This window comes from Micropterus salmoides, unplaced genomic scaffold, assembly GCF_014851395.1.
Source record: "Micropterus salmoides isolate LMB-PRFRI ecotype aquatic unplaced genomic scaffold, ASM1485139v1 Ms_hic_scaffold_17, whole genome shotgun sequence".
NCBI lineage: Eukaryota > Metazoa > Chordata > Actinopteri > Centrarchiformes > Centrarchidae > Micropterus > Micropterus salmoides.
The window spans coordinates 23,399,679-23,426,754 of record NW_024040817.1 but is presented as its reverse complement, the minus strand read 5'-3'; the positions used below and the strand labels follow the sequence as shown (position 1 = coordinate 23,426,754).

Genomic DNA, 27,076 nt, shown 5'->3' with positions numbered 1-27,076 from the left:
TAATTAGAGATACCGGCAGTATTAGTTAGTAAAGACACTTCTATTTGAGTAAACTTAAAAAAAAAAGTTGAACAGAGGTACATGATGGGTGAAGAAAGGAGGAAATTCAGCACGAGAATAAAAAACTGACTGCAGCTTCACTTTCTCATAAATTAACTAATAAGACAAACAGGTTTGATGAAGGTGAGTTATGAAACTGCAACAAACTGCTTCAAATTATGTAAACTGGAAGAATATACACATATTTTTTTCTTCTTGGTGAACATGATGAAAAATGCATTTGTAGAAAGAGTTTCTCAGTATGGGAATACTTATTTCTTAAAGGGGAACTTACAGATAAATGTAAATATCTATATTCAAGTGAGATGCATCTGGCGAAGCTCGGAGGACCCCAGAAAGCAACTCCATTATTGTCCAGCATGCAACGACGACTAGCAGATCCTAGAAAGAGAGACAGAGAGACAAATGCTTTACAGAGAAAAAATTTAATTTAGAAATTAAACCTGTCCAAAAAAACACATCATAATCTATTACTGTTAATATGATGTCCATTTAAGGGCAAAGAACCTTCTGTTGTGCGTAAGTATGATAAACATGATGCAGAAATGGAGAAAGGTTTTCATACTACATAAGAAAATATATAAATATCTTGCTTGAAACCTAAAACTGGTATTCCCATTTATCACAACATTAAGGTCAGGGTGTCTGCTTGACGAGTTTTACTAGAAATAGGGAAATCACAGCACATTTATAACATTGTCACTTGTGGAAAAATAACAACAAAGGTCAATTTTGTGAATTTGCCTTTTCTTGGAGTACAATAGTGTTTAGGATAGTTACAACGATCAAATATTTCATTTGTAGCAGTTTCACAGTGTTTGGCAGCTCACACCTGCTGGCTGTTTTAACCTGCCAGCCAGCAGATAAACTTGTGAAGGCTGCCAAAATACTTTACTGAGACAAAACCTTTTCCCCTGCCAAAAAAATATGCACTTGCTGAAACCTGGCTCTGCCTTTTTATGAGTAATAGGTTGACATAAATAAACTGTAAAATGTCTCAGTTAATTAAATGTAATACACTGATTTACTTTAAATGTAATGTTCTTTAAGCTACAATGTTTAACTGGCAGTCTACCAGATACATGCAGGCATGTTTTGAAGTGGGAGCCAATGTCATAGCTTGAAAGATGTAAAAACACGTTTATATTATAGGCGTTCTGAACCACATCTGCTCTTGGCTTAAATTTTGAAGAAGAAAAAATGAATAAATCAGGGGTTGTTCTAGTTTCTGCTTTTGGAAGTTAAAAGAAAAGGTCTGGCAGCAAGCTGTTTGAGAAACTCTACGGTTTAGCTTAACATTACCGTTGTAAGCAATACACAAATATGGTTCATCTGCATTCAAGCAGGACATGTCTGCTGCACTAATTAAAGCTAGATGATGGATGATGCATTCGTTGGGAATATTATAACTGCCTCTGTACACCAAAATGGTAAAAGAAAACAAAAAACAAACAGTTGTGATGAGCTACATCAGTTTCAGCATTTAAATCAATCTGAGCATCAATTTGTTCCAGACATAGGAGCACATGGAATTTTGAAACAAAGACAGTAAACTAATTTAGTATCTAGCTTATAATTGTATCTCTTTTACAATATTTTCTTTGGTATTAATAATATAAATGCTGTGCTTTTATCACAGTATATTTCCCAAAGGTAACTTAGAAGTCAAACTTTAGAAGCAGTATGTTTTGTTCTTGGAGTTTTCATTGACTATTTTTAGGTTTCTGTGTATTCTTTATTTCTCTCCCTTTTGCTAGCTCTGCTCAAGATAATTACCAAGTGGTAACGTTCACTCATGGCACTCATGGAGCTGACAAACTCTTTCTTGTTTTACGTTTTTGATGCTTACTGGACTTTTGTTTATGTTTTTTTTTCTTCTGTTAATTAACTAACTATGAGGTACACGTACATTCATGAGGCTAACAAAGTTGTGTTGCTACTGTTTTTCATTTGGATTTCCTGTTGTTTAGCAACTAAAAGCATTAGTTGTTTGTGAATATTATTTCCTTCTCTCACTTCTCTTGAGCTAGCATTGCTTATGTTAACTTCTGGTAGCTAACATACATTCATGGTCTCACAAACAAATTATCCAATGTCAACTTATGACTGTTGCTTATGAACAACAGTTGAAGTCACATTTGTAGGGGCGATCGTGTATGGTTGTAACAACACCAATTCCACCAATTAGAAAAAAGATAGGAATCATGAGATCATTTCAGTTACCATAATTTACCTACTTCCTCCCGATGGTGGTGGTCAGGGCTGGGAAGAGGCACATTCAGAATATATAGAGAAAAAACTGATTTTGAGGTAAGTCTAAGACTATATTTTCTTTAGTATACTACTGCAGATAAAAGTGTATGACTTATTTGAGATTAAAATGTAGTTTCTTAGGCAACGGTGACCAGAATTCTGAAGTGAAAACCAGGGACATATTTGGTTCAGTGGTTCAATGTCATTTATGAAATATAATGTTCTTAGATGTGAAATAAAAAAGGGGAAAATTTCAGTTTTATAATCTGTCAAATATAACTCTTCTGAATGAAATCAAGACATTTTGAGGCAGAAACTACCTTTAAGTCAAGCAGAGGCTGCAATCACTTTCTGGCAAGTGGAATACTGCATTACATTGGTTGTTTTAGCCATTTAAAGGTATTTTAACAGGTAAAAAGGACTGGATTGGCTGGTACACAGCAAGTTAAATAAAGTAGAGTCATAAGTATAATTGCAAAAGAGATCATGTCTTTATTTTATATATACCTCAGCAGTAAGTCAAGTTAATTTAAAGCTACATTCAGTTTTCCAAATGTAAACAAGGATATTAGACATATACGCCTACCAAACACATATTCTATGGGCAACTACAGGCTTCTATTATTGCCTAAAGACATACCTTTGCTATTACCATGGACATAAAGTGATGTTTATTTGCACATTATGTCTGTTTGATCCAGATAAAAGCAGCTGTAGTTGTAAAGATACTGAGCGATAACGTTACGTGCAGCGTGCGCTCCCGCAGACAGCATTCAGTTTTCGGCGGACGATCACTTTTCAGCACGACACCTGTCTACTCTGCTGCCCAGCCACGTAAAATCTGTTTTCAGGTCTGTCAACACCTTTTACAGTCTATGATTAACACACAGTTAAAAACGGGGACATTTATGTGAACAGCTCCAGACAGGGACAGGCCACCAAAAACTACATGTGATGCATTTTTCTCCTGCTAATTTCAAACCACTATCCTAATCCAGCTAGCTGAACAATGGCTGGTATACGAATATACACACATGGACACACACAGACTAAACATATACAAAGGTTGTCTTTAATTAGGTACATTGTAGTAGTGTTTATTAATTGTACTGTTAAGTAAGTTTGTTCTAGTGGACAAATTTATGTAAACACACACACACGCACACACCTAAACGCACACACACACACACACACACACGTGAGTCAATCAGACATAGTCTCTTACAGACAGAGAGAATTGTCCTTTTATTTCACTATACCTGTTTTTGAAGCAGTTAATTTGGTGTGGAATCTATTTTTGCTTCTTTTGTCTACTTTTTACAACTTACCCCAGCATGTGTTACAACCTACCCCAGTAGTGGGGTAGGTTGTAACACATGCTGGGGGTTACAAAGGAACAGCATGTATTTGACATCAACTGATAAAAGTTTGAGAATTCTAGCTAAAAAATTCAGCTAGTTAGAGTTGCTGAAGCAAAAAGTGTTACAACCATACCCGGTCTCCCCTACTGTGTAACACCTTTGATTTACACAAAGAACTCCAGGCCAAACTTAATCAAAAATTCACAAAGCTTGATTGAAATACTGTATGCTAACAGCTAACAGATATTTGTTAAAGCATATCATGTGACTAACCAGTGGCGTTAGTTGGACATTTGTTGTAGACAGTTTCTCCAGCTGAGGCTCTTTTCCATGACATAGAGAGAAGATGCTCGTCTTTACATATCTCATGAGGAGCTGTAGAAAGACACAGAAAAAGTGAAATGAAGTCTAGCAGGCACACAGAAAAAGAAAAATCTCCACGCACGCACACTCCCACAGACACATACACAGCCAGCGAAAAAAAGGGAGACAGAAAAGCACAAAAAACAAGATTCAAATCAATGTTCTCCTGCAGCAGCTCCCAATCTTATTCCCTTGTACACTGCTCAGTGCTCTCTGTCAGTGTCACTGCCTCAGTGCAGTATCTCATTCCCTCTTCATCTTACCCCCTCTCTTTATTCATCTGTTTTCCCCCCTCCCTCTCTTTCATAGCCCTGATGAAAAAACAGGGGAGAGCGCTCTGAAGATATTCCGAGGGGGCAGACGAGTGTTGGCGATGCAGAGAGATGAAGAGGGACGAAGAGCGAAGAGAGAGAGAAATGCAGAAAGAGAGAAAATATGATATGATGTTCCCCTGCAATGCCAACAGACAGGATCCTCATCTTGTGTCAGAGTTTTGAGAGCTACTCAAAACCGAGGGGTCATGGTGGAGCCTGCACTCTAAAGTTTATCATTTGTAGCCAGTCAGAGCTCAATGCAAGCACGTACACATGTGGCATTCAGGCTTGTAAAGAAAATACACTTGCATATTCACACGTGCGCGCACAGCTTCAGTCAAGAGGCGTGCTTATTGAACCACAGTGTTTCCTGCAGGGGCTGACACTCAGACATTGAACATCTCACCCTCTACTGGGCAGAGTACCACAGAAAGGACGCAAGAGTGAGATTAGTGCAATGGAAACGATGTTAAAGAGGAGCAATATAAGGAGCAATGGTGTAGACAGACAGAGAAGATTAAAGGAAAACACCACAAGGCAAGGATATTCAAAATCAATGAAGAGGTAAAGATGGATGAGTATGTGGTTTGACAGGAAGATAGACAAGAGACAGATAATAGTTGAGAAGAGCACAGTTTGGAATTTGTTATAGAAGCCTTTGGCTGTGGTGCGAACCACTGGGAATCACTTCCATTCTGCCTGACAAATACTGTGCATATGCAAATCAGGCACACAGACAGATACACACACTTTTTTGTCTCTATCAGGGATCCACTAGGAGAGGCATGCATATAAGAGCCATTCAGAAAAAAATGTCTAAGGCAAAAAGTGCTTTCAAGCATGAACAATATACAGTATACTGTGGCTCTCCCTTATTTTCTCAGCTCACACACAAACATGCATTCACAGAGTCACTGACCAGGGCATTTTTTCTCGTTACAAGACCGGACCTCCTCTCCCGAGCCATCGCAGGGGTAGCCCTGTATTCCGGTGCCCTCGCACATCCTGAAGCGACGCTGCCAACCGGAGTCACATGTCTTACTGCAGAGACTCCAGTGGTTCCAGCTGCCCCAGTTACCTCCACCTAGAACAGGAGCAAAGCACCGCCTGTGATCATTAGGGAGCGGGGAGGAAGTATTGGAGGGAACGAGAGTGGCATGTAAGGTGAAGAAGAAATGGGATTTGTTGATGGAGAGTAAATTTAGATTACAACTCTAAAGCAGCAGTTTCTAAGCTTTTTTCTATTTTTTAGTGTGGTACCCAAATTAAGTCAATATGAGCCCATTCTGGGGCCCAGGCTCATTACAACACGCTAGTATTTTTGTCCTCCGGGGTCCCGGTTGAAACAGACTTCGCGAGCCAAACTGGGACCAAACCCACAATTTCCTGGGGAACACGGATCAGAGAAGACCATACAGATGCCTTTTGATAATGCATGTTTTGTTTGCATAATAACGTTTGAGAGCATGTGAGGGCAAATACTAAGCAGTTATTTGTATGGCTTACCGCTGCAGGAAGGGTTGGTGCAGTCTCTACTCTCCTGATGGGGGCCCTTACATTCAGCCCAGCCGTGCACCGATGCACTGCAGCGTCTCTGCCTCTGCTGGGTTCCTGTGTTACAAGTCACACTGCATCTCGACCATGGCCCCCACTCCAACCACTGGCCCTCCACTAGAAAGAAGGAAAGGGAGATGGAAGTAGATAGGGAGAGACAGGATAATGGATGAAGGTGGAAGGAAAAAGATTTTGAGAGACACAGGGAAATCAGGATAAAGTGGTCCAGAAGGATATAGATAGAAGGCAAAAAGGATGTTTGGGAAAAGATAGTTGCAAAGGAGAAAATATACAGAACAGACAAAGAAGTAAATAGAATATAGAATGAGTTAGGACGGAGAACAAATAAATTACAGAGGCTATTTGGTTTTCCATAAATAGCAACAAACAAACAAAATACACTTCATGGTTCTACGGACATTTTAAATATTTCAATCTGTTATGAAATAGCTGATTACAATTCCTTTCATGCTTTGTTTTAAGGAGTTCACACAGAGTACATTCGGTGTTATTAGAAAGGCATTTCAACTCTTAACTGGCGTTTGTGCAGCAATAGATAAATAGATGATGCATGAATACCAAATAGCTTAACCAAAGCTTGGTGACATGCGCAGGTGTAATCAAAGCCCACACTGTCCCCTTTAATAAGGGAGCGTTGCTGGAGTAAGTGAGCTGTCAAATAAAATATCCGAAATGCAAAAAAAAAAAATTATGATAATCAAAAACAGGCATGTTAATCATTTATAGTGTGTAGTCAAATATTGTGGTATTTCATCAACTTCAAAGCTAGTAATATTTTGGTGATGTGTGTTATAGAAAAAACACAGTGTTCTAGTGTGGAAACGCATGACTGTGAATGAAGATTTATGACAAATAAACTCAGTGAATACTTATTTCTTCACTGTTCTTGATACACATTTTTGAATGGAGCTCTTTGTAACAACTGACCTGTGAACACGTCCGTTTCTCTTTCTAAATACTGTTGAATAAAGGCACTAAATGCATTGATACAATTGTTAGTTTTCGCTTAGCACGTTCTCACCAGAAAAACGCACAGTGGTTACTCTCTTGTTTTCCAAATATTGATTGCTTGATGACCTCATCAATCTAAGATGGCCGATGGCCATGTGCTAAATGCCTCAGATATATCTATAAAAAACTTTTATTCAAAGAGGTCAATCAAGGAAAAAAAATAGTACTATATGCAATAAAGTATCATTAACAGGTTTATGTTTTATAAATTAATATTTATAGTATAGTATAGTTTTTATACACCAAAAACCAACTGCCCACGTATGTGGATGTCATGCAACAGTGGAGTGAGACCGCATTAAGTTTGATTTCTGTAACCAGCTAGTATCTACTCTAATTTTTCTAAAGATGTGATAAATTGTATTATATTATAATAAAACAAACATTTAACAAATACATTAATAATGCAAAAGTGCATATTACAGCATTAAATTGCAACTTCTGACCTATTTTTCCTATAATATGTTTTTATTGTTAATTTTGAACTATTAAGCTTAAGTACATAGCAAAACATGACATAAAAAACATATTTTACTCTTATAATTTGAAGTGGTGATATTGAAGTGGTTGATAACAGTGGAACTGAACCAAAAACAGAAAGGTTGAGGGCAGTAAACAATGAGCTTAAAGACAATAAAACACTCCACAGAGCAGAGAAGAGCAGAGTTGGAAGAGAAATTCCTTTCATATTACACATAGTCATTTAATCAATTGTTAATATATAAAAAAATTAGTAGTGCACCTTTAAATTTTGAATTACAAATCTTTAAAGTAACTTTCAGTCAAGCCGAGCTAATGTGAAGATCATATATTCGTGTCTAGTGACTAATCTATGCTAAAAAGAAATACACTATGTATGCTCTTATAATTAAAGCAAAAAAGTATTTTTGAAAATGTCTGGAATTATTTAAGTTACGGCAATGCTAATGTTTAATCACATACATTTTAAATAGGCTACTATGACACGTCAAATGGGGAAGTCTGTTTTTACCTGCATAGGTATTCTGTATGCGCTGTAGGACTGTATAGTAGTCTGTCTATTTGTCACTATATTAACAAGAAAAGCAATTCAAAGTGAGAACTGTTCTTGTTTGGCCTCAGAATGAAAAATGAGGCGTACACTCTACACACAGGGGCTTTAAGTAGCAGAGAAAGTGAAGTACAGTGCAGTAAATGTATTTGTCTGCTTCTCCCAAGTGGGAAGGCATTGCCAACTCTCCTTGGTAATGTGGTCAATCACGCAGTGTGTGACTGGTACAGTGTTCCAACTAGCTGGGGCCAACACTTGTGTTGGGGATGACGTACACAGAATGAGCTGTGAACTAGAATTTAAGCGTGAAAGGGACACTTCCCAAGTCTGATCCTGAGTAATCAAAGTGACAAGTTTTTAGTTGCTATAGTTTCATCAACTCTCATCGGCAGGAACTTATGCATATTATTTTAAATTCAAGTGAGCTTAACATACAGTATATGTGAAGACACTTCCCAGAAATCAAAATGCCATATCAACAAACAAACTGCATATTTACACCAATTGTAATAAAGTAGCAATGCAGCATGGCAGCTCTCCGGTAGGAAGCTGTTTTCTTGCCAAAGCCACAAACTATTCATTTGATTGTATTTAGGACATAACCAGTAATCCGTGCATAAACTTGGTGTTTATATTGTGAGCAAAATAAGTAGGTATCAAGGAACTTAAAGGCAATTTCCAGCCAGCTCTCTGCCCACATGCAAGTGCCTTTTAGTTCTTGATGTGATCTAATATGATCAAATTAATTATTTGTGTTTGATAATTCTGCTGATTTTGTTCTTAGCCTGTTGATTGTCTTTATTTGATACAATAGCTGTCATGTTAAAATTTGCAGCTCTGCCCACATATGCTTGCGTTTGTTAATGCGTTAGTTTAAGACGTCTGCATAAGAGATTAGTTTTGAGAAATTATAGGAAGAGTTCAAATCTCAGTGGTTCTTAAAGTGCGATTTTTCAGGGGGGGGTTCCAGGGAATCATTTACTTTCACTTTATTTCCATCCATAAGTAACACAATGACAGAATACAGTGTACACTATTTTGTCATACACTTTCTGTAATCTAAAAGCAAAATCAGATGGGTGACCATGGGAAAAAATCTTATCGAATGGGGGGTCCATAGTATAATTTGTCAGTTTACAGGTCCTTGTGTGAAAAAGTTTGAGAACCACTGGTATAGACAGTATAGAGTATGCTGTATTGCATAGTATTCGGACTGAGTGTATGGTTTGCAGTGAGATCCAATCACTGAGGCACATTTTAAAAAATGCATACATACACACACACACATAGACAAGATCCATCAAAGCTCTATTCTCTATGCATGGATGTCTGTGCCAAAAGGCCTATGCTGGCATTCATCATTTCAAAGGACCATTGCCTTTGAACTCCCAAAAGCACATTGAATGTGTTGTGATAGATTCACACACTCATACACGAACACATAAACCATATGAAGACACACATCCACAGATTTCCTTAAGGCCCTTGAAGGAGGAGCCTACCCTTTCTCCCAAACACTCTCTTTCCATCACTGTTCCCAAAACAGCATGGCAAAACATCCCGGAGGCCATACTTTAGATTACGACGTCTCCCTATTCCTCCCTCTTTGAGACATAACTTTGCAGCCTCTTTGTCTGGCAATGGGGACAGTTTTGTTTTATTTAAACATTAACCTTATAAAAAACCCTGCTTTGGAAAACAAAAAAAGCAAAAAATAAAAATAAATATTAGTATGCAGAGACGGGTGAGAACACAAAAAGGCTCTAGACCAGACAGGCTCCAGCGGCATTCACATAAATATTATTTATCATTTACCAGGGGAAAATGGATACAGGATTCTTTGCCTTAGCAATAATAAATAAAAAGCACTTATCCTGTGATAATTGCTCAGGCAGTGAGTGATTACATACTATGCAAGCATACGCAATCTCACGCTGACTGAAATCAATTCAGGCAAAAAAAGGTTATTATTCACAAAGCCACCAATGTTGTTATAAACTGTTTATGTTTTAGTGTCTGTGCATCCTTTAATGTCTCACTCAAAGGTTTGGCAGAAACTATCTGTATTCTGCCAACACAAAAAATTAAATCACTGAAATGAATACTTACTTTTAAAGTAAGTGGTTTTCTTGAAATACAAAATCACATTTACTGAGGTTTGTATTTACATCCCAGGAGATATGTTGACGTCTAAGTTTAGAAAGCTGCCCTGTGATAGTAGCTGCCCCAGTGTTTCTTCAGAATCTGCTCTATTGAGATATTATTTCAATAGCTGCTCTGTCCTATTCCACTCCAATGGCAGCCTGATAAAGACGTTTCAGCTGGACAGTCCGAGCCAGATTGGTATAAAGTCCAGAGGTGCCCTCGACACCAGAATTAGATGTGGCTGCACAGGTGACTTATTGCTGTTCTTGACGCGGTCTAGGCCTAACAGGTAATCTCGGAGTAGCTGAAGAGCTCTAGTGCAGGACTGCTCCGCAATCTAAACCAAGCCAACCATGGAAGAAGCATAGAGGTCCACCCTGAAGGCTTTGCTAGGCGACGATCCTTCAGGATGGCTGAGTGAGAGATTGAAAAGACTCCCATGGCTGACCACAGATGAATATGGAACTGAAAACTCTGGTGAGGATACAGGAAGAAAGCAGCGAGCAAAAGCAGGCAGGAAAGATGAGATGCTGCATTCACACCATGTCAGCAGAATGAGAAGAACAATAAATATCAAATATAGCTCCTTTGTAAAACATCAGACTGTCAAGATGACAAAGACATTTAAATTAAAAAAACAAGAGGAACAAGCGTAAACAGCCAGGTTAGCATCTCAGTGAGGCTGTACTTGTGGTGACAGTGATGCATTGAGTTAAATGCTAATATCAGCATGCTAACATGCTCACATTGACAGGCTGATCTTCAGCAGGCCAATGTTTACAATGATTAGCTAAATTGATTCTATTGATGTCACTATGGAATTTTATTTAGATGGAATTGCCAGAGATGCCATTTTTTTTCAGCCGCCAGTTTGTTGACAAGTATGCAGTTCTTTTCATCATGTGGAAGATATCATAGCTGTCAGAAATAACCAACAGCCTATACTTAGAATTATGGCAGGGTGACATGTACAGTTTTCCCACTCAGCTTCTCGTAATTACAGCCTGCACGGCGTGACATGAATGCAGCATTAGTCCACAGTTTAGCAGAGGAGAGAAACACGTGGTCACTGCAAGAACTTCAACGGAAGAACACAAAATATAAATGCATAAGCATGTAAATTCAAGAGCTATGACACCAACCCAGTTTGGTTTTTGTGATTTGGGAGAAAAAGAAGTCATGCTGGAATACAGAGAGGCCAAGAGAGAGAGAGAGAGAGAGAAAATGGGTGTAGAATGTAAATGGGGATGGTACTAACCAGGACACACTGCTATGTTGCAGAGTTTGGTCTGAATGTCAGGCTGTCCACAAGCCACGGCCCCGCCTCCGTTCACACACTTCCTGGTTCGCGTCCTGGAGCCCCGCCCACAGGTCACAGAGCACAGACTCCATGACGACCACTCCTCCCACAGCCCATGCACTGCAGCACCCACAAACACACGCACAAACACACACAACATGGGGATGAGGAATGAGGGAGAGAGGGAGAGGGGGGAGGGGGTGGACCATCCCATCGCAGGCAAGAGGGTTAGAGAATGAGAGAAACGAGATATTTAATGAGTCTGTCCTTAGAAAGCATGATGGAGGTGACCTTCTGACCTCCACAAAAGCATTCCAATTACAAAGGAAAAGAAACACTGAACTTACATGTTACTACATGAAAGAAAATGTAGGAATGGACACTGGCATTTGAAGTCATGCAGTAACGCAGCTCGAGTCATAACAAAACAACGAATGTGGTAAGTTTGCTTCTGAAATTATTAGAGCTTTCAGTTATTCTATACAGTGAACCAAAGGATCCAAAAACTCCAGTGACTTCAAACACTTCAAACACCAATTAAAGTATTGAAAATGTTTCCCCTCTTCTTTCCTTCTTCCTTTTTTTTTTGGCACATTTCATCCCATTTTAGAACAACAGAATAAATAGAAATAAATGAGCAGTGGAGTTGCACCAAAAAGTTTGCAGATAATGAAGGATAATTCAGCAGCTTGTTGCCATGTAAGAGAAAAGACAGACGCATTTGCACGTGCATGCACAAAAAATAATTGACCTGAGATTAGAGGGAATAATGATGGAAAGACAGATATTAGAGGAACATGAATGCAAAAGAAATATTCAACTGGAGAAGGATGAAAAGATGAGTGACAGGACTGGTTAATGAGTGTCACGAAGGGAGAGAATAAAAACAGATGAACATGACAAAGAGCGGAGATTGTAAGAGAAGGGATTTGGGCTTAAAAAGTTTGAAAGACTTTGGAATGAGAAAACAGAGGCAGAGAAAATGAGGAGGTTATTTTGAAGATACAGAAATGTGCAGCGAGAGACCGCAGGAGATTAAGCTATGTTGAAGAGATGGAAGAAAGAGAAAGGAACAGATTTGGAGAGATGCTGGGAGAAAGATAGAAGGCAAGCTATAGAGAAGGGGGGGAGGGAGGGATAGAAAGTTAGAGACAGCAGGATGGAGATTGCTGGTCCTGTGTTGAGCAAAGCTAAATAAATCATGGCAATAAATAATTAAGTCTACTCTGTGAAGGAAGGCTCAGAGGAGCAGGAGTAGAAGGCTGAGAGAGAGGGAGAAGACGGGGGTATTAAAAGTACAGAGATATAGAGAGCTGGTAAATAGTGAGTAATCTGTAGATTCAGCTACACATGTTATCAGTGTGTCTTTAAGTAAGCTGTAGAAAATGGCTATATGTTGCAATATTGGCAGAGATTTTAAAAAAGCATCAGGACTGTATCCATTGATAAGCATTTGTGTTGTTTTTTGTTATTCTACTTGTACATTTTAATGAAATGCTTTTTCAAGTAAGCTGATTTGTGGCCCTTGCTGAACTGGAGCCGGTTATATCAGCTGTTCTTGAGTTAAAACTCAGCATAGTTATAACATAAGTGTTTACTAAGTAGAGATTTGTACAAAATGTACCACCTCACATTACTGAAGAACTTACTAGCCAGGTTTGCTGGTGCAACCAAATTTGAAACTAGCAAGTAGTAAGATCTTAAGAAGAACTGTACACACACACACACACACACACACACACACACTTTGTATTAGATTTACAAATGGCTTGTGCAACCCAATCCTGAATTTGAAAAAATATTGTTGTTGGCATTCATTTTGGGATTTGTGAGTCATACTGTAGCTAACAGCAAACACCCAGTCCCAAATTTCTTTCTTTTATTTTTTAAATGCACTATTTCATGGTTGCAAGTGTTCATCAGCCCCTAAATTAAAGATTTTTTGAGCTTTGAAATTGCAATTTAGTGCAACCAGCTGAGAAAGTTGTGGCTGCGAAAGGTGGTGTTTATCCTCAAAGTGCAAGCAGATTCCTTGGGGGTATCTCATTCCAAATCGCAAGATCCTTCTCGGGAGACGGCAGAACTTGAGACAATAAAGAGTAGAGGGAAGCTAAAAATACAGTTCAGTCAGAGTTCTCTTTTTAAGCATCTTTTTTTTTACCTCAACACCACAGGATTGCTTGTAGGCCATTACTTATTCATCAGAATCGAGTCTCCATCCCTCAAACCCCATAAAAGTGTATCTGTGCAAAGTCAATCAATTGGCCCATAAAATCAAGCTTGAAGCTGCTTTGGGTTTAAGACACATTAAAATGAATCAATATAATTTGGAGATAGGGACATAGGAGAAATGTAGAAGCAAATTAAAGAAGAAAAAACATGACAAAATGTCCTTGGATATGGGGATTAGGATTATGTCACACTACCTATGCCACGATCAGGTAAATACTCCCCATTCAGTCCAGTCAGAAACACACCAACACGGGGCAATTACATCAAACTTGTCGTCTATCTTGACACCAACAGCTACATTAACATTATACAGCGCATCTTTTAGTTCAACTGTCTTTTAGTTCTCTTTGCAGTCTCAGAGGGAGGTGGAGAAGAGCATGTTTACAGCTGCAAGCACAGAAAAAAAAGAATTAAATAAGTGATCAGTGATGATCAAACAACAAAGTGACAGATCTGTGCAACACAAAGGTCACAGAAGCAAGTTCATGAACTCCAGAAATTGAGCTTTGTGAAAAATGAATAGCAAAAAAAAAAATTTAAAACGTGCACAAAAAGGGAGCACACATAGACTCACTTACACTGGCCTGGGTTTCTGATGTAAATGCGAGCAAGCTCAAATAAGAGAAGATAAAATGTCCACGCTCCCCCTCCTTTATTTAAACATATGCATACACACACGCTTAGTAGAGCACACTTTAATAGCACTGCAGAGAATAAGGATATTTGTAATGAGGATGCGTGACTTCTATACGTGTCTGTGCAATAATGATATTTACTTATGATGCATGCTGTATGAAGATATTTTAATTTTTAATTTCTTATATTTAGGGCCCCAGCACGAACCGTGCGAGGTCCCTATTGAAACTGAAGGGATTCTTTTTCTTTTTTCTGCAAAGATTTTTGCAGAAAATTGTGGTTACTTTACAGAAAAAAGAAAAAGAATCCCTTCAGTTTCAATAGGGACCTCGCACGGTTCTTAATGCCTAGGAGGAGTTCGTTAAAGTATGGAGTGTGTAAATCATCCGAAAAAGACCATAAAATTCAAAATGGCTGACTTCCTATTGGGTTTAGAGCATTGCTCCAAGAGGCATTTTGGTACGCCCTGACATTATACATGTGCCACAGAAATTTCATACATGTAGTTGAAACGTGCGTAGGGGGCTGCTTTGTTAAAGGTCACTTCCTGTTTCCAGCAGGTGGCGCTATGACTTTTAGTGAATATTGGCATATGGGTGTGTTCAGGGCGCGACTCTTATTAAACATATAAAATTTGGTGCAGATGTGAGCATGTATACTGAAGTTATAACAACTTCCTGTTTCATGGCGAATCATCAATGTTTGACAGCACGCCACGGGTAAACTGGCCGACTGATATAACCGTTTGTACAACTTTTAATCGTCAATGGGTTTAGACTGCACAGCGAAAATTTGAAGTTGATCGGACTTATTCCCTAGGAGGAGTTCGTAAAAGTACAGAGTGTGTAAATCGCCAACAATGACCATTAAATCCAAAATGGCCGACTTCCTGTTGGGTTTAGGCAATGGCTCCAAGAGGCTTTTTTGCACATCTGGACATGATACACATACCACAGAATTTTCGTACACATAGGTGAAACTTAGTCCGGGGGCTGCTCTGTAGGGGGCGTTAGCGAGCCATTTCCTGAATTTTGTGCAAAGTTTGGTGAGTTTTCGAATATGTTTAGGCCCCCAAAATTGAGGTTACTTTGCAGAAAAAAGAAAAAGAATCCCCTTCAGTTTCAATAGGGACCTCGCACGGTTCTTAATGCCTAGGAGGAGTTCGTTAAAGTATACGGAGTGTGTAGATCATCCAAAAAAGACCATAAAATTCAAAATGGCCACCTCACTCCTCGACGCGCTACACGTGTGAGGGCCCGCCCAACGCTGCTTGCAGCTTTAATTACATTTGATTTGCATAGTCTATAATAGGGCACATGCATCATATTGACCCTAAGTGTCACCATTATTACCAGCAATTTCATCTGGGGTCATAGCACATGGAATGCTTGCATCAATTAACACTATGTATGAGGGTATGTGCATGCGTAAGTTTGTGTGTGTACCATCTGCATAAGTCTGCCATGAGTTCATGACAATATCCTTGCATGCACCTTCGGTCTCTTGCTTGAGTTAATACTGGAAATGTGGTGTTGCAGCGTTTGACTACGCACTGACCCAGACATACTGTATTCATAATGCACCATTGTTCCACTGCATGTTTTAAATGTCACTGATTCTATGGCAAATGAGCAGTAGCTAAATAGAAGAGAAGCAGGGGTACTACTTCACTTTGCACGCTTTGGGGCATGAAATCCTTATACTTCAGTGCATATTCCAAAAAAAAAAAGTTAATTTGCCAGGCCAATTACTGCCTAGTTTGCTTTGTCAAGAGCCAGACCATTACTTAAAATTGATTATCTGTATCACCTTAATTTAAGAGTTTTACCCATAAAAAACGGAGGAGAAAAAAATGTCCATTTTCACTTCATTGGCTTTCTGTCCAAGCTACTTCTTTGATGTTCCCTAACTCGCGCAGACACACATACAGGCATGCACAGAGATGTGCCCAGAGACATATCCACCCACACTCACCCTCATAACACACCCATACTTCTAAGTCCTAACTTGTGCACAAACACAAATAAATGCTAAAAAAGCAGAATAGAAAATTCTGGCAAACCCATCTACCCAATTAAGCATGCAGACTGCACTCTCCTCACCTCAGGATACTCTGGGAGAAACTGTGAAAGTGTGTGTGTGTCTGCATGTGCTCTTATTCCTGTGTGCCGTTTATATTTGTGGTTGTGAGCAAATACATATGAAACAGAATAGAGGATCATGGTTAAAGACATTTCACTTGCGGATCTTTCAGGTAAATCAGGAAATTGGCCCTACTGGTTGACATGTTCAGCCAATGAGCTGTGTCTCTATATGTATTTCTCTACAAACTCAAATCGCTGTTTCATTTTTATTTTATTTTTATTGACATTGAGAGTGTTACATTAGCATTTTATGTGTATTTTTTATAGTATTTGAGGTGTACATTTGTTATTTTTGTGACTGAATTGATAGTCCAAATTACTGCAGTCCTGATTAGTGTGCTTGTGTGTCTGCCTGTGTATGAAGTACTAAATTTTTCTTTATGACTCCCCATTGGACCAGGGGTGGACAGGGATTGAATCCAGCAGCATAAAGATTAACAAATCAAACAAGCCCCAAATTATACCCCACAATAAGTCAAAGTAAAAAGATAAGATAAAATATAAAACTAAAATGATTTTAAAAGAAAGTAAATCACATTAAGTTCACTAAACACTTTTATGTCTCTTTGCTACCGCCCCTACATTCCCAGTCTACTTGAATTTGGTGTGATCCCATTCAGGCAATCCCTGAAGTACCCCTACACCCCTCCAGAACCACATCAGGAAACATCAGAGGAGTGGGGGAAAAAAGAAATAATAAACGGAACATAACACAGCAACCAATATTCCATCAAAGGAAAGGCTGAGGATATTAATATCGACGCTGAATGGAAAATGAGGCACTTAGACATACAAATCGCGTTGGCACATTTGCATAAAAACAAGATTAGCATATGCACCGACAGGGAAGGAAAATATTCCTCTCGCTTCTCATGTTTTGTTTTTCTGCGGGGGGGGGGGCATCAAAACTCTCACTCTAGATGTACAGAAAATACACACTGAAATGCACTTACTTACTTACGTAACGAATAACACTGACATAACACGGGACGAAGCCAAAACAACACCCTCACGTTATGCAGGCAGGCGCAGACACAAACAACAGAAACTACACATCAACACCACAACCACACATACTATACATACTGTGTAGCACATACAGAGATACCTTGAATGTTCAATGTCTATTAGGGGTGATAGGTGAAGTCCATGTGGTGATGCTGACATTTAGACTGTAGTAGCCCAACTTTTGCTTTGAGTTATCCATCCACAGGGAAGTTCTGTCCTCAAACACATCATTGTCATTATTAGAATGGCTGTTTGAGGGAGACATTAGATCCATATTCCTGTGACGCACTCTCTTAGGTATTATTGGTTTTAGACTGTCTGATATTATATCTGGCTCAGACATGATTCTCTTGATTATACTGAGTAGCCAGCAGCATTGATTTTCCAAATTGTCTCTCTGTTGTTGCATCAGAAATATACATTCAACTGTTGCTTGTTTTGGCATGGCCCATGTTTGTATGAACACCAGAGTTGAGGTTGTTCATCTACTTTGCATAGCCCCACCACAGATGCAATTCCTCAGTTGATAGTGAGGCCTTTTTTGACAGGAATGCACCAAGTTCCCACCTGGAGAAATATCAGATTTTCCATCATTTACATATTGATGATCAATAGTGATAATCCTTCCTCCTGTCCAGCTACAAGAACCATGCAAGCAAACAGACAACACACTGTGCAACTAGCACACTGGTGAAGGCTATAATAGCAGGGGGCAGGCAGTACTTTAAAATTTCCATCTAGTGAAGGACTCACAATATTCAGGATGAGCGGTACATATGTCCACTCAGTGACTCGATCTGGCTTGATTGTGTTGTGTTGCGTGTGACAAAGTGCGCTTTATGTTGCTCCTGCCTTTTAGTAGCAAGCAGGTAGGGTTGCATACACTCACCTTGATTTGCTGAGAGCATATGCAAATAAAACTTGTATTTAAAAGGTTGAATATATCTTAGAGCTGCCATTGCATTTAAAATGAAAAATGCATTCCGCAGAATACGAAGCAAAAGTGTAGCTGCAGTTTTCATTTTGAATGTTTTTCTATGTTTATCACATTAGTGCGACCACAAATTTAACTTTACATTTAATTTACATTCAACAATTTCGATCTTTGTATAGGCCGTATTCTTACCTTCTTACCTTGATGAGTTTCTCTTGTAATTATGTTCTTGGTGGATTCATTTTCTAATTTTCTAGAATACCGAATTTGTTTAGACATAGGTAGACATTAATATAGGCAAAACAAGGGAAAACAGAACAATGCTGAAAGAAAAGTGAAAGAACAGAAGAGAGCTAAAGATAGAGAGGCCAGGAAGTATTAACTTCTGAGCCATGGCAAGTATAATAGACTTGCTGACATTGAGCTCAGGTGTCATGTCTGTCTCTCTGTGTCTTTACCTCTTTCTCTCTCAGCTGGCCAGTAGTGTGAATTGAAGTGACAAAATGATCCCATGTGATGTGTGTGATTGTGTGTGTGTGTGTGTGTGTGCATACTGCCTACCCTCCACAAAAGTGACAAGAGTTTCACACTGTCATTATTGTCTTTGGTTTTACAGCTTTCTTAACACATTTTAAATAGACAAGTAAATGCCGCATGGGTGAGTGAGGTGTTAAGCAGAAAGATTATGGTTGAAAGCTGCATTTTGTCAAATTATATTTTACAAAACACAATTAAAAAGAACGGTGCCTACAGTGTGGTCGTTGGTCGTCATTTTTCAATACTGCTTAACGTTGTTAATCTATTTTCTCGACCTTTTAATCCCTACTTGGGGTCATAGTGGCATATCCCAGAATGCACTGTGGGGAGCCAGGCACTCTGGAGGGGTCACCAGTCTATCTCAGATTTTAAAAAATCACTCAAAGATAAATAAATACATAAAGACAGAACCCCCATCATTCTTGAATAAGAACAGTCAGTGCCCGTGAATTCAGGCAATGCTGAAAGGCAGCCAGTGGAGAGTTCAGTAAGCATACCTGAGCCTGTGACCCCAGGTTCTCCTGGACAGGAAGCGGTGTTGTTACACATGCGTGTTTCCCGGAGGGCACCGCTGCACAGTGTTCCATAGGGAGAAGAAACACACGATCGTGTCCTCACTTGCCAGCCTTGCCCACAGGTGAGAGAACACACACTCCACTGTGACCACTCCTCTGCTGCGGGGTCACCTGAAGAGCAAGGCAGAAATGGACAGAGAGAGGAGAACTCTTAACATTTCATGATGTGTCAGATGGAACACAAAAGGTCAAGAGGAGCGGTAATATTAACTGACACAATCGCAGCTTGCTGGCTGCACGGTTTCAAGCAAATAAAACCAAATGCCGGCTCTAAAACATCCTCAGCAGCAACAGGTGATGTGACAGGTTCCAGGTTTCTCTACATTCATGATATATATATATATATATACAAGGACAAAGCATACAACCATGTGGCTCATTAGACTATCATCTCATACCCATAAAATATTAAACTTTCTTTATATTGCTGTATTAAAGTAGCCTTAGAGTATAAAGCCCCAGCAAAGAAATCAGAGTTACTGTTCGTGGAGATGTATTACAAGTCATACATACATTTTCACTTCCAATTTTCCCAGAACCAAAAGCATCAAGACATGTTGGCTTTATTGATTCGTGTTAGCAATGCTTAGTTCTTCTTTACTCTTATTTACTGAAATAAAATGAAAATTCCCTCGGATGCCTGTGACACCATTGCAACATTACTACAATGAGAAAAGACAAACAAAATTGCAGGGACGTGCACAGGGGGGTTGCTCTGGTTGCCCGGGCAACTGCCCGTTTGCCTTTCCTGACTCAAGTTGCCCTTCTGACTCGCCCTTCCGAGAAAAAAAAATAAAATAAAAAAATAATCGCGATCGCAAAGCCTCATTCACTTCCATTCGGGCACCGAAAGTGAAAGTCAGTAGGGGAAGGGCAAACTCTGTTTAAGTGGCTGCACTGCTGCAGCGCTGCCTGCACGTCAGTCGATTCTGTTCCCTACCGGAATTCCTGTTTCCTTCCTTTATGCAATCATACTACAACAAATCATGCGTAGTTTTGCCCAGTTACCATACGTGATACGTACCAACAGAAGTGAATACGAGCTAGAAGCGCAACTGAATGTACGGGAAGCCAAAAGGTTAAAAAAGGATTGTATTTTTTTTCCGAAATCTAAGCGTTTTTTTATTTAATATTTTATTAGAAGTTTTCCCCCATCTGTCAATTCAATCTAGATTATTTATTTTCAAATAAAAAAAAAAAAGGAAAAAAAATAAAAAATAATAATGATTAAAAAAAAACAATAAACAATAATATAAGGAACTCTTTTTCTCATATGTATTTTGGTGACATTTATATTGTTAATACATTTTGGATACTGTGTTAGTGCCTTTTTTCAGGTCAGAGCAACTGCCCTTCAAAATTCCTGTGCACGTCCCTGCAAAATTGTAATGTATACTATTGTCAAGAGAAAAGCCTGGGACTATCTGACAGATGATAAAAGAGCTTCCTGGTTACAGTAACCAAACAGACTTTCTGTAGATACAGGGCCATTCTTTTTTTCTGTTCCTCCCGTGGATGAGAGACATTTAGAAGCTGAGAGAGCCCAAGAGCATCATTTGTTGGATATAGGAGAGCTTTTGCTTCTTATGCTTATGTTCAACGTTAGATTTTATATAATTTCACATGGCCTGGCATGTGATGCTATATCAATACCCAATATATGATATTGATGCATACTAAATAAGTATACACATTGATTGAATATTGATAAGGATGATGATCCTGTTAGAGAAACCTGCTGATACTCAATATTAATACTCACGGAATCATTGGCAACACATATGATCCCACACCTTTAAGCCAAAAAAGGATTTAAGCTTTAGATGTAGATATAGTGCTACATACATAAAAAAAAGCATTTAATTTTTTTTATTTAATTTTGTGTCTTCTATGAGTTCGTAAGCACCCATAGAGTGCTAAGATATGTTTTGGTTGATCTTCAGTTCTCCTGGCAGCCGTGGAAGGCATCCCATTGTTTCCTCTGAGTTACGCCCTTGAAAGCAAAAACTACGAGTTAAGTCATTCCACTTCTCTCCCTCCAAATTGTTTATGAGCGCTGTGTCCTTTGATGGAGGCGTCATCACATGGCAAAGAAGGAAATCAAATTAATTGCATGTCCGTTAATCGCATTACATCGTCATTAACATGCCGTGAGTCAGGGCTTAAGCTCATCACATATGCCTGGAGGAAAGGAAGAATGGGGAGAAGCAAGGAGGAGGAGAACAGAGGAGAAGGACAAGACAGAGCCATGGGGTTTTCCTCGCGGTAGGGACTCCCTCCTCCATGCAGTGGTAGATGTGAATGTGGGTGTGTATGTGTATGTATGCATAGGTGCAGAGTCTCAAACTGGTATGTGACTTATTCTGCTGTGGGTGAAGCAATCAACATGTCATGTGTGTAAAGGACAGTTTCCTCTGTATATATATATACGTTCATGGAATTAGAAAAATTATATTAAATTAAAATATGTTAATATGTTTAATGTATAATGTGATGAATAATTAAATCCATTAATTATGTAAGCCAAACCCATTCAAAAGCACACATTCACATATTCACACATGGCTATGGTCAATTATGGAAGCTTCCCCAGGGATCAGTCATGCATCAAAAGGTAAATTTATAAAATTATTTATATGGAACTCCTTATTTTAACTTACACATACAGCCTGTAGGTCAAGGTCAAGTTGGATACTCTTGTTCTGTGCTGTGACACACACACACACACACTCATGCTCCCACATGCACACACACATTACTCACCTGTCTGTGCCTGAAACACACCTGGCTGGTCAGCTGATCGTGGTCTTTGGGTCTTCACCTTCAGATCATCATCATCATATGGGTCTGGAAAAGTAAATAAAACAACCACATTTATTTCACTTTTTAATGCGTAAAATCTGCAGTGTATAGCTTGATATATGAAATCCAGTGAGAGGCCAAGTGTGTTAAATAGAAAGATTACAACAAAAACTGGCAAATGGATGCACAGTTTGTATACTAGATGTAATTGTGCCATAGCATACAGAAAGTTGTTTTTTTTAAAGCTATAGTAGATAAAATGCTCATCGCACCCACTGCTATTTTGTACACTCATAGAAGTCAAAAAAGGCAAGTTTTTTAGTACATCCAAAACACGACTCTGGCAAAAATAAAAATACAAACGCCTACATTCCCTTGGCTTGCTCCTTGTAGCAGAATATTTAAAGAACACCCTGATACATTTCAGCACACATCGTGCAGAAACAGATAACAGAGTGTCAAGTCTGCAATATTATCTCAGAAAATCAGGAAGAAGTCAGTTCTGACTGGCTCATTAGCTTAGAGGGAAAACATGAAATGTCAATAAAAATATTCACATTGAAATGCAATGTGACAGTATTCACAATTCAGCACAGCAAAGTAAGTAACTAAAAAAAAAGAATCTAAATATATCAGAGAGCACATCTGATTTAAATTATGAGAGTTTGTGGAAACAGAATGATTGCCTAGAGAGAGAGTATGGAGAAAGTGGAATCATGCAACATATCTAAGTCGGTTTTATCTCAATTGGTACAAACATACGGAGGCATGAGCGCAGACTGTTCTGATCTGTGCAAATGGATTTGTAGGCTTAGTTTCAGCAACACAAGGCTTAATCAACTCCCTCGGCAGGGGAAACAATCTTTGATTTAGCAGATCTTTTCCACATGGGTACTTCTTGCCCGTGGGATTTTTTGCAGTGGTTGCTTTTACTCATAGAAGCTGAGAGCAGTGGTGGAATGCAACTAAGTACTTACAAGTATTTACTCAAGTACTTTACTTAAGTATGTCCATTTTATGCTGCTTCATTCTTCTACTCCACTACATCTCAGAGGGAAACACTGTAAATTTTACTCCACCATATTTGACAGCTTTAGTTACCCATTGCTCTACAGATTACAGTTTTTCATACTCTTCCTGTCCAGTGGAAATCAATCTCCAAATCCGGTGATTTGAAATGTAAATGTTTGATATACTGAAGGATCAAGTGTTCCTTTATGGGTTGAGAAAATTGTCCTAATTCTTATGCTAAATAAACAATAAAAAAAATTAAAAAACAGTGGATTAGTGGAAAATGCATCGACACAAAGCTGAAAACAGGGCTGTTTTTCTGAGCTCATGAAACATTTACTTTTTAGAGATATATGGTTCTCGTAGGACAGCAATGCTACAAACATGTGATGATCTTAAAGAATATGATGAATTGCTGTAGATTAAACTACCCAAAAGTATATAAAGTAGTTAAAATCAACTCAACCTAATAGCAGACAAAATTCACCATAAACATGAATCCACATAAAACTGATAGGGACCATTTAGCTGTAGTGAGTACTTTTACGTTTGATACTTTAAATACATTTTGCCGATAATACTTCCATACTTTACTTTAGTAAAGTTTTGTAAGCATGACTTTTACTTATTCCTGGAATATCTTCACAGTATGGTATTAGCACTTTTACTTAGCTGGATACTTCTTCCTCCTCTGACTTAGATTTACAGTATACCTAAGACACATTAGCCACATTGAATGTGATTGTGTGTGAGTATTATATTACAGAGTGCAAAAGTGATTGACACTAAAATTTCCTCGCATTAGCTTCTATCAAGGAGTTGACCTAAGGAAAAACACATGCACGCACAGCACATCCTCCCCCTGCCTCCCATTGCGCAAATGCCTGGGAAGTGTCACTGGCTCTGTCATGGTTGCTCAAATGGCCATTGCCAGCAGCCCTCTAATTTGGCCTATTACAGAGACAACGCTTTGTCAGGGGGGGAAAAGAGTTGTTTTTTTTACATTCTAACGGCATAAGTACAATATTTTACCAAAAGATCAATGTAATCATTTCAACAACTAGCTACAGCTCCTTTGTAAAATAAATAACTACTGTGTGCATGTATGTGGGTTGCTAGTTTTATTTTATTTCACAACAAACTGAAATTAACAAACAATGCAACATCGCTTTGTAATATTTTAGAAGACATTGAACAGATTTCAATTTTGCCTCATTGCATAAATGCCTAAAAAAACGACTTAAAAGAATATTGTTGCATCTAAGGTGACTATCAAATCGAGAGGAGAGATGCACATGCCAACAGCCCCGGATTTACACGTTTTCATTTGCCACAGTACAAATGCCCACTTACTCTGTGCAGGTGCCATGACTATGCTCCTAGATATTGTAACACTACTCATCCTCCTAACCAATCATCATTCATCAGAATTCAGCAGACAATGTTACAAAACTTGTGGTGTACTTGACTTCCTACATTAGTAATGTAGCATTATCTCCAAAGTCAGTGTATATAGTGTATATATATAATTTTTGGGAGTCACAAGTTATGATAGAAAGATAACTGTTCATTACTGGAACATACTGCCTGGAAACCAAGATGTTATAAGAGTTGAGGGTAATGATAGCAGCTCTGTCTTTCCCTTTATTGCAAGCAAAAACTTCAGCAACCCCAGCTAAACAGTACATTAGATACCACTAGGTTTGCTAAACATCAGTTAGTCTTCATCCTCAAAGACTTATCTTATAAAAGTGTCTTATAAAAGTAAAGTTTGAAAATACAAATGATAAAGCATAAATCTCTTTTTCCTATTTTTCTATACCTAGCAACCAAACAGGCTTACATCTTTATCATCTTTATTACAGCTTTATCGTGTATATAGCCTAGCCATCATATGTTTATTTGCACCGCCTTTACAGAGTTCTCATTTTAAAATCAAACATCTTGAAACAATGAAAAGTCAGCGACAGAGTTTTCAAAGAATTCATGAAGTTTATATGTTAGCATAAGCATTTACAAAAGCTAGCTAGCTACAGCTGATAAAATCTGCTGACAGTGATCTTTGACTCCCAGAAATAAGCAAAAGCAGGCTTCTCACGGCTCTGACTTTTGTCGGCTGAAATGAGAAGCCTGCTTTTGCTTATTTCTGGAAATTGACGAGGCATTGCTTCAAAAATCACTACCAATTTTCGAATGGGAGCCTCAATTTGGCATTGTTACCTTTGCTTATGGATCCTATTGTGCTAGAGTGAATAGCTTGATCCTACTCCTGTCAGTAGTAACTAAGTGGGGGTGGGGTTTAATTTCCAGTTCTTCTCATCCTTCTTTTTTAAATTCCTGCGGCTGTTCATGTCTGGTAACAGCCACAAAGCCAGCAATGCTGCTCGTGTTCCTAGAAAACATGTGCTACAAATATTACCATGCCACTGATCTACTGACAGGAGTTTGGAAGGTTTAAAGTCTGCCTACTAAAATAATTCATGAGGAATGTAAATAATAAAATGTAGCAACAAAACAACATACAGAAAATGTATTAATTTATTCTGAGAGCACCGGAGGATTCTGGGAGTTTCCAAGTCATTTTCCATCTTAGACATAGTCAGCAAAGCACGACAGACAAGTACTGTCTCACATAAAATGACCTGTGAAGACTGCCTTTCTCTGTTTCTCTCTCGCTCTCTCTCTTTCTCTCCGTTAGGTCTACAACACAGTAGAGGATTTAGATGGACAATGGTGCAGAGTCCGCCACAATCGAAAGATCAATATGGATAAACCCCTTGAGAGTACTGACCTTTACAAACCCCACTATATTGTTTAATGTTCTGGACTGCACTTTAATGGATACATCATCACACACTTCATCAAATCGTCTTGCCCTCTCTCATCCCTACTTTTTCCCACTCATTTCAGCTGTTTCTTTATCTCCAGGGGACTCTATTTTCCATAGCTGGCAGTATCATTTCCAATCGTGCGGTTCGATAATCTTATGAATGGTCAGGAGCAGAGGTGGAGATGTGATTTTTTTTTTGACTTGTAGTAGTGCTGATGGTTCAGTGTGACCTGACAGAAGTGTCAGTGAAGTGAAAATGTGTGAATCTTTCCTTGACGAATGAAGAGACCACCTGGGTTTTAGGTGCAGTGTAGTCCTTGAAAAATATGATATATGACATAATTATAGGTCATCATCAACATATCTTGCATTTGAGGGAATTTTAGTCTAGACAAGCCAGACTACTCAATCCTGTCTACATACAGGTGATGTAATGAGAACACTTGATGTTGAAAGACCAAAAATAAAACTGTGTAAAAGCAGACCACTCATCCCAGTTTTGGTCAACCCATTTCAGCTGCATCTCCATCACTAAGCTCAATAATCTTGTCTGAAGAAACAGAAATACACATTCACAATTTAGGGTTCATCATCTTGCCCTAAGGATACTCTCACATGCAGGGGAGCCAGGGATCAAATCACAGACCTTCTGATAAGGGGATGACCTTTCTATCCAATGAGCAACAGCTGCCCTCCCCCAAGAGTTACTGTTATGTTGAGGGTATTACAATGTTAAGATGTTTGTGCAGTTAGAAAGCAACTGACATTAACACTAGAACCGCCAGGGTTTGTTGTATACCTATAACCGCCATAGCGGGTAAAATTTACCTGCAATAAAAATGATGTGATTTTGTGATTATTTCTGCTACATGTTGCTCCAACACACTTTGGGAAACATTTAGCACATTGGCTGTGCATTTCCTATAAACACCATCCCCATATTTCAGGCATTTAC

General features: G+C 38.7%; 1 protein-coding gene across 11 annotated transcripts in view; it reads right to left on the bottom strand.

The window, feature by feature from the left end:
• adgrb2 (adhesion G protein-coupled receptor B2) overlaps positions 1–27,076 on the bottom strand; it is a 214,629-nt gene that overhangs the window by 83,257 nt on the left and 104,296 nt on the right. For 10 of the 11 annotated variants that reach the window (XM_038724746.1, XM_038724739.1, XM_038724744.1 and 7 more), the window contains exons 3-9: positions 22,242–22,325; positions 19,401–19,589; positions 11,371–11,532; positions 5,858–6,022; positions 5,271–5,435; positions 3,948–4,049; positions 335–441 (exon numbers count right to left, since the gene is read on the bottom strand). In XM_038724746.1, the coding sequence (XP_038580674.1) occupies positions 335–441; positions 3,948–4,049; positions 5,271–5,435; positions 5,858–6,022; positions 11,371–11,532; positions 19,401–19,589; positions 22,242–22,325 (974 nt within the window). The remainder of the gene's footprint in view (positions 1–334; positions 442–3,947; positions 4,050–5,270; positions 5,436–5,857; positions 6,023–11,370; positions 11,533–19,400; positions 19,590–22,241; positions 22,326–27,076) is intronic. The other variant, XM_038724749.1, reaches the window with a different exon arrangement.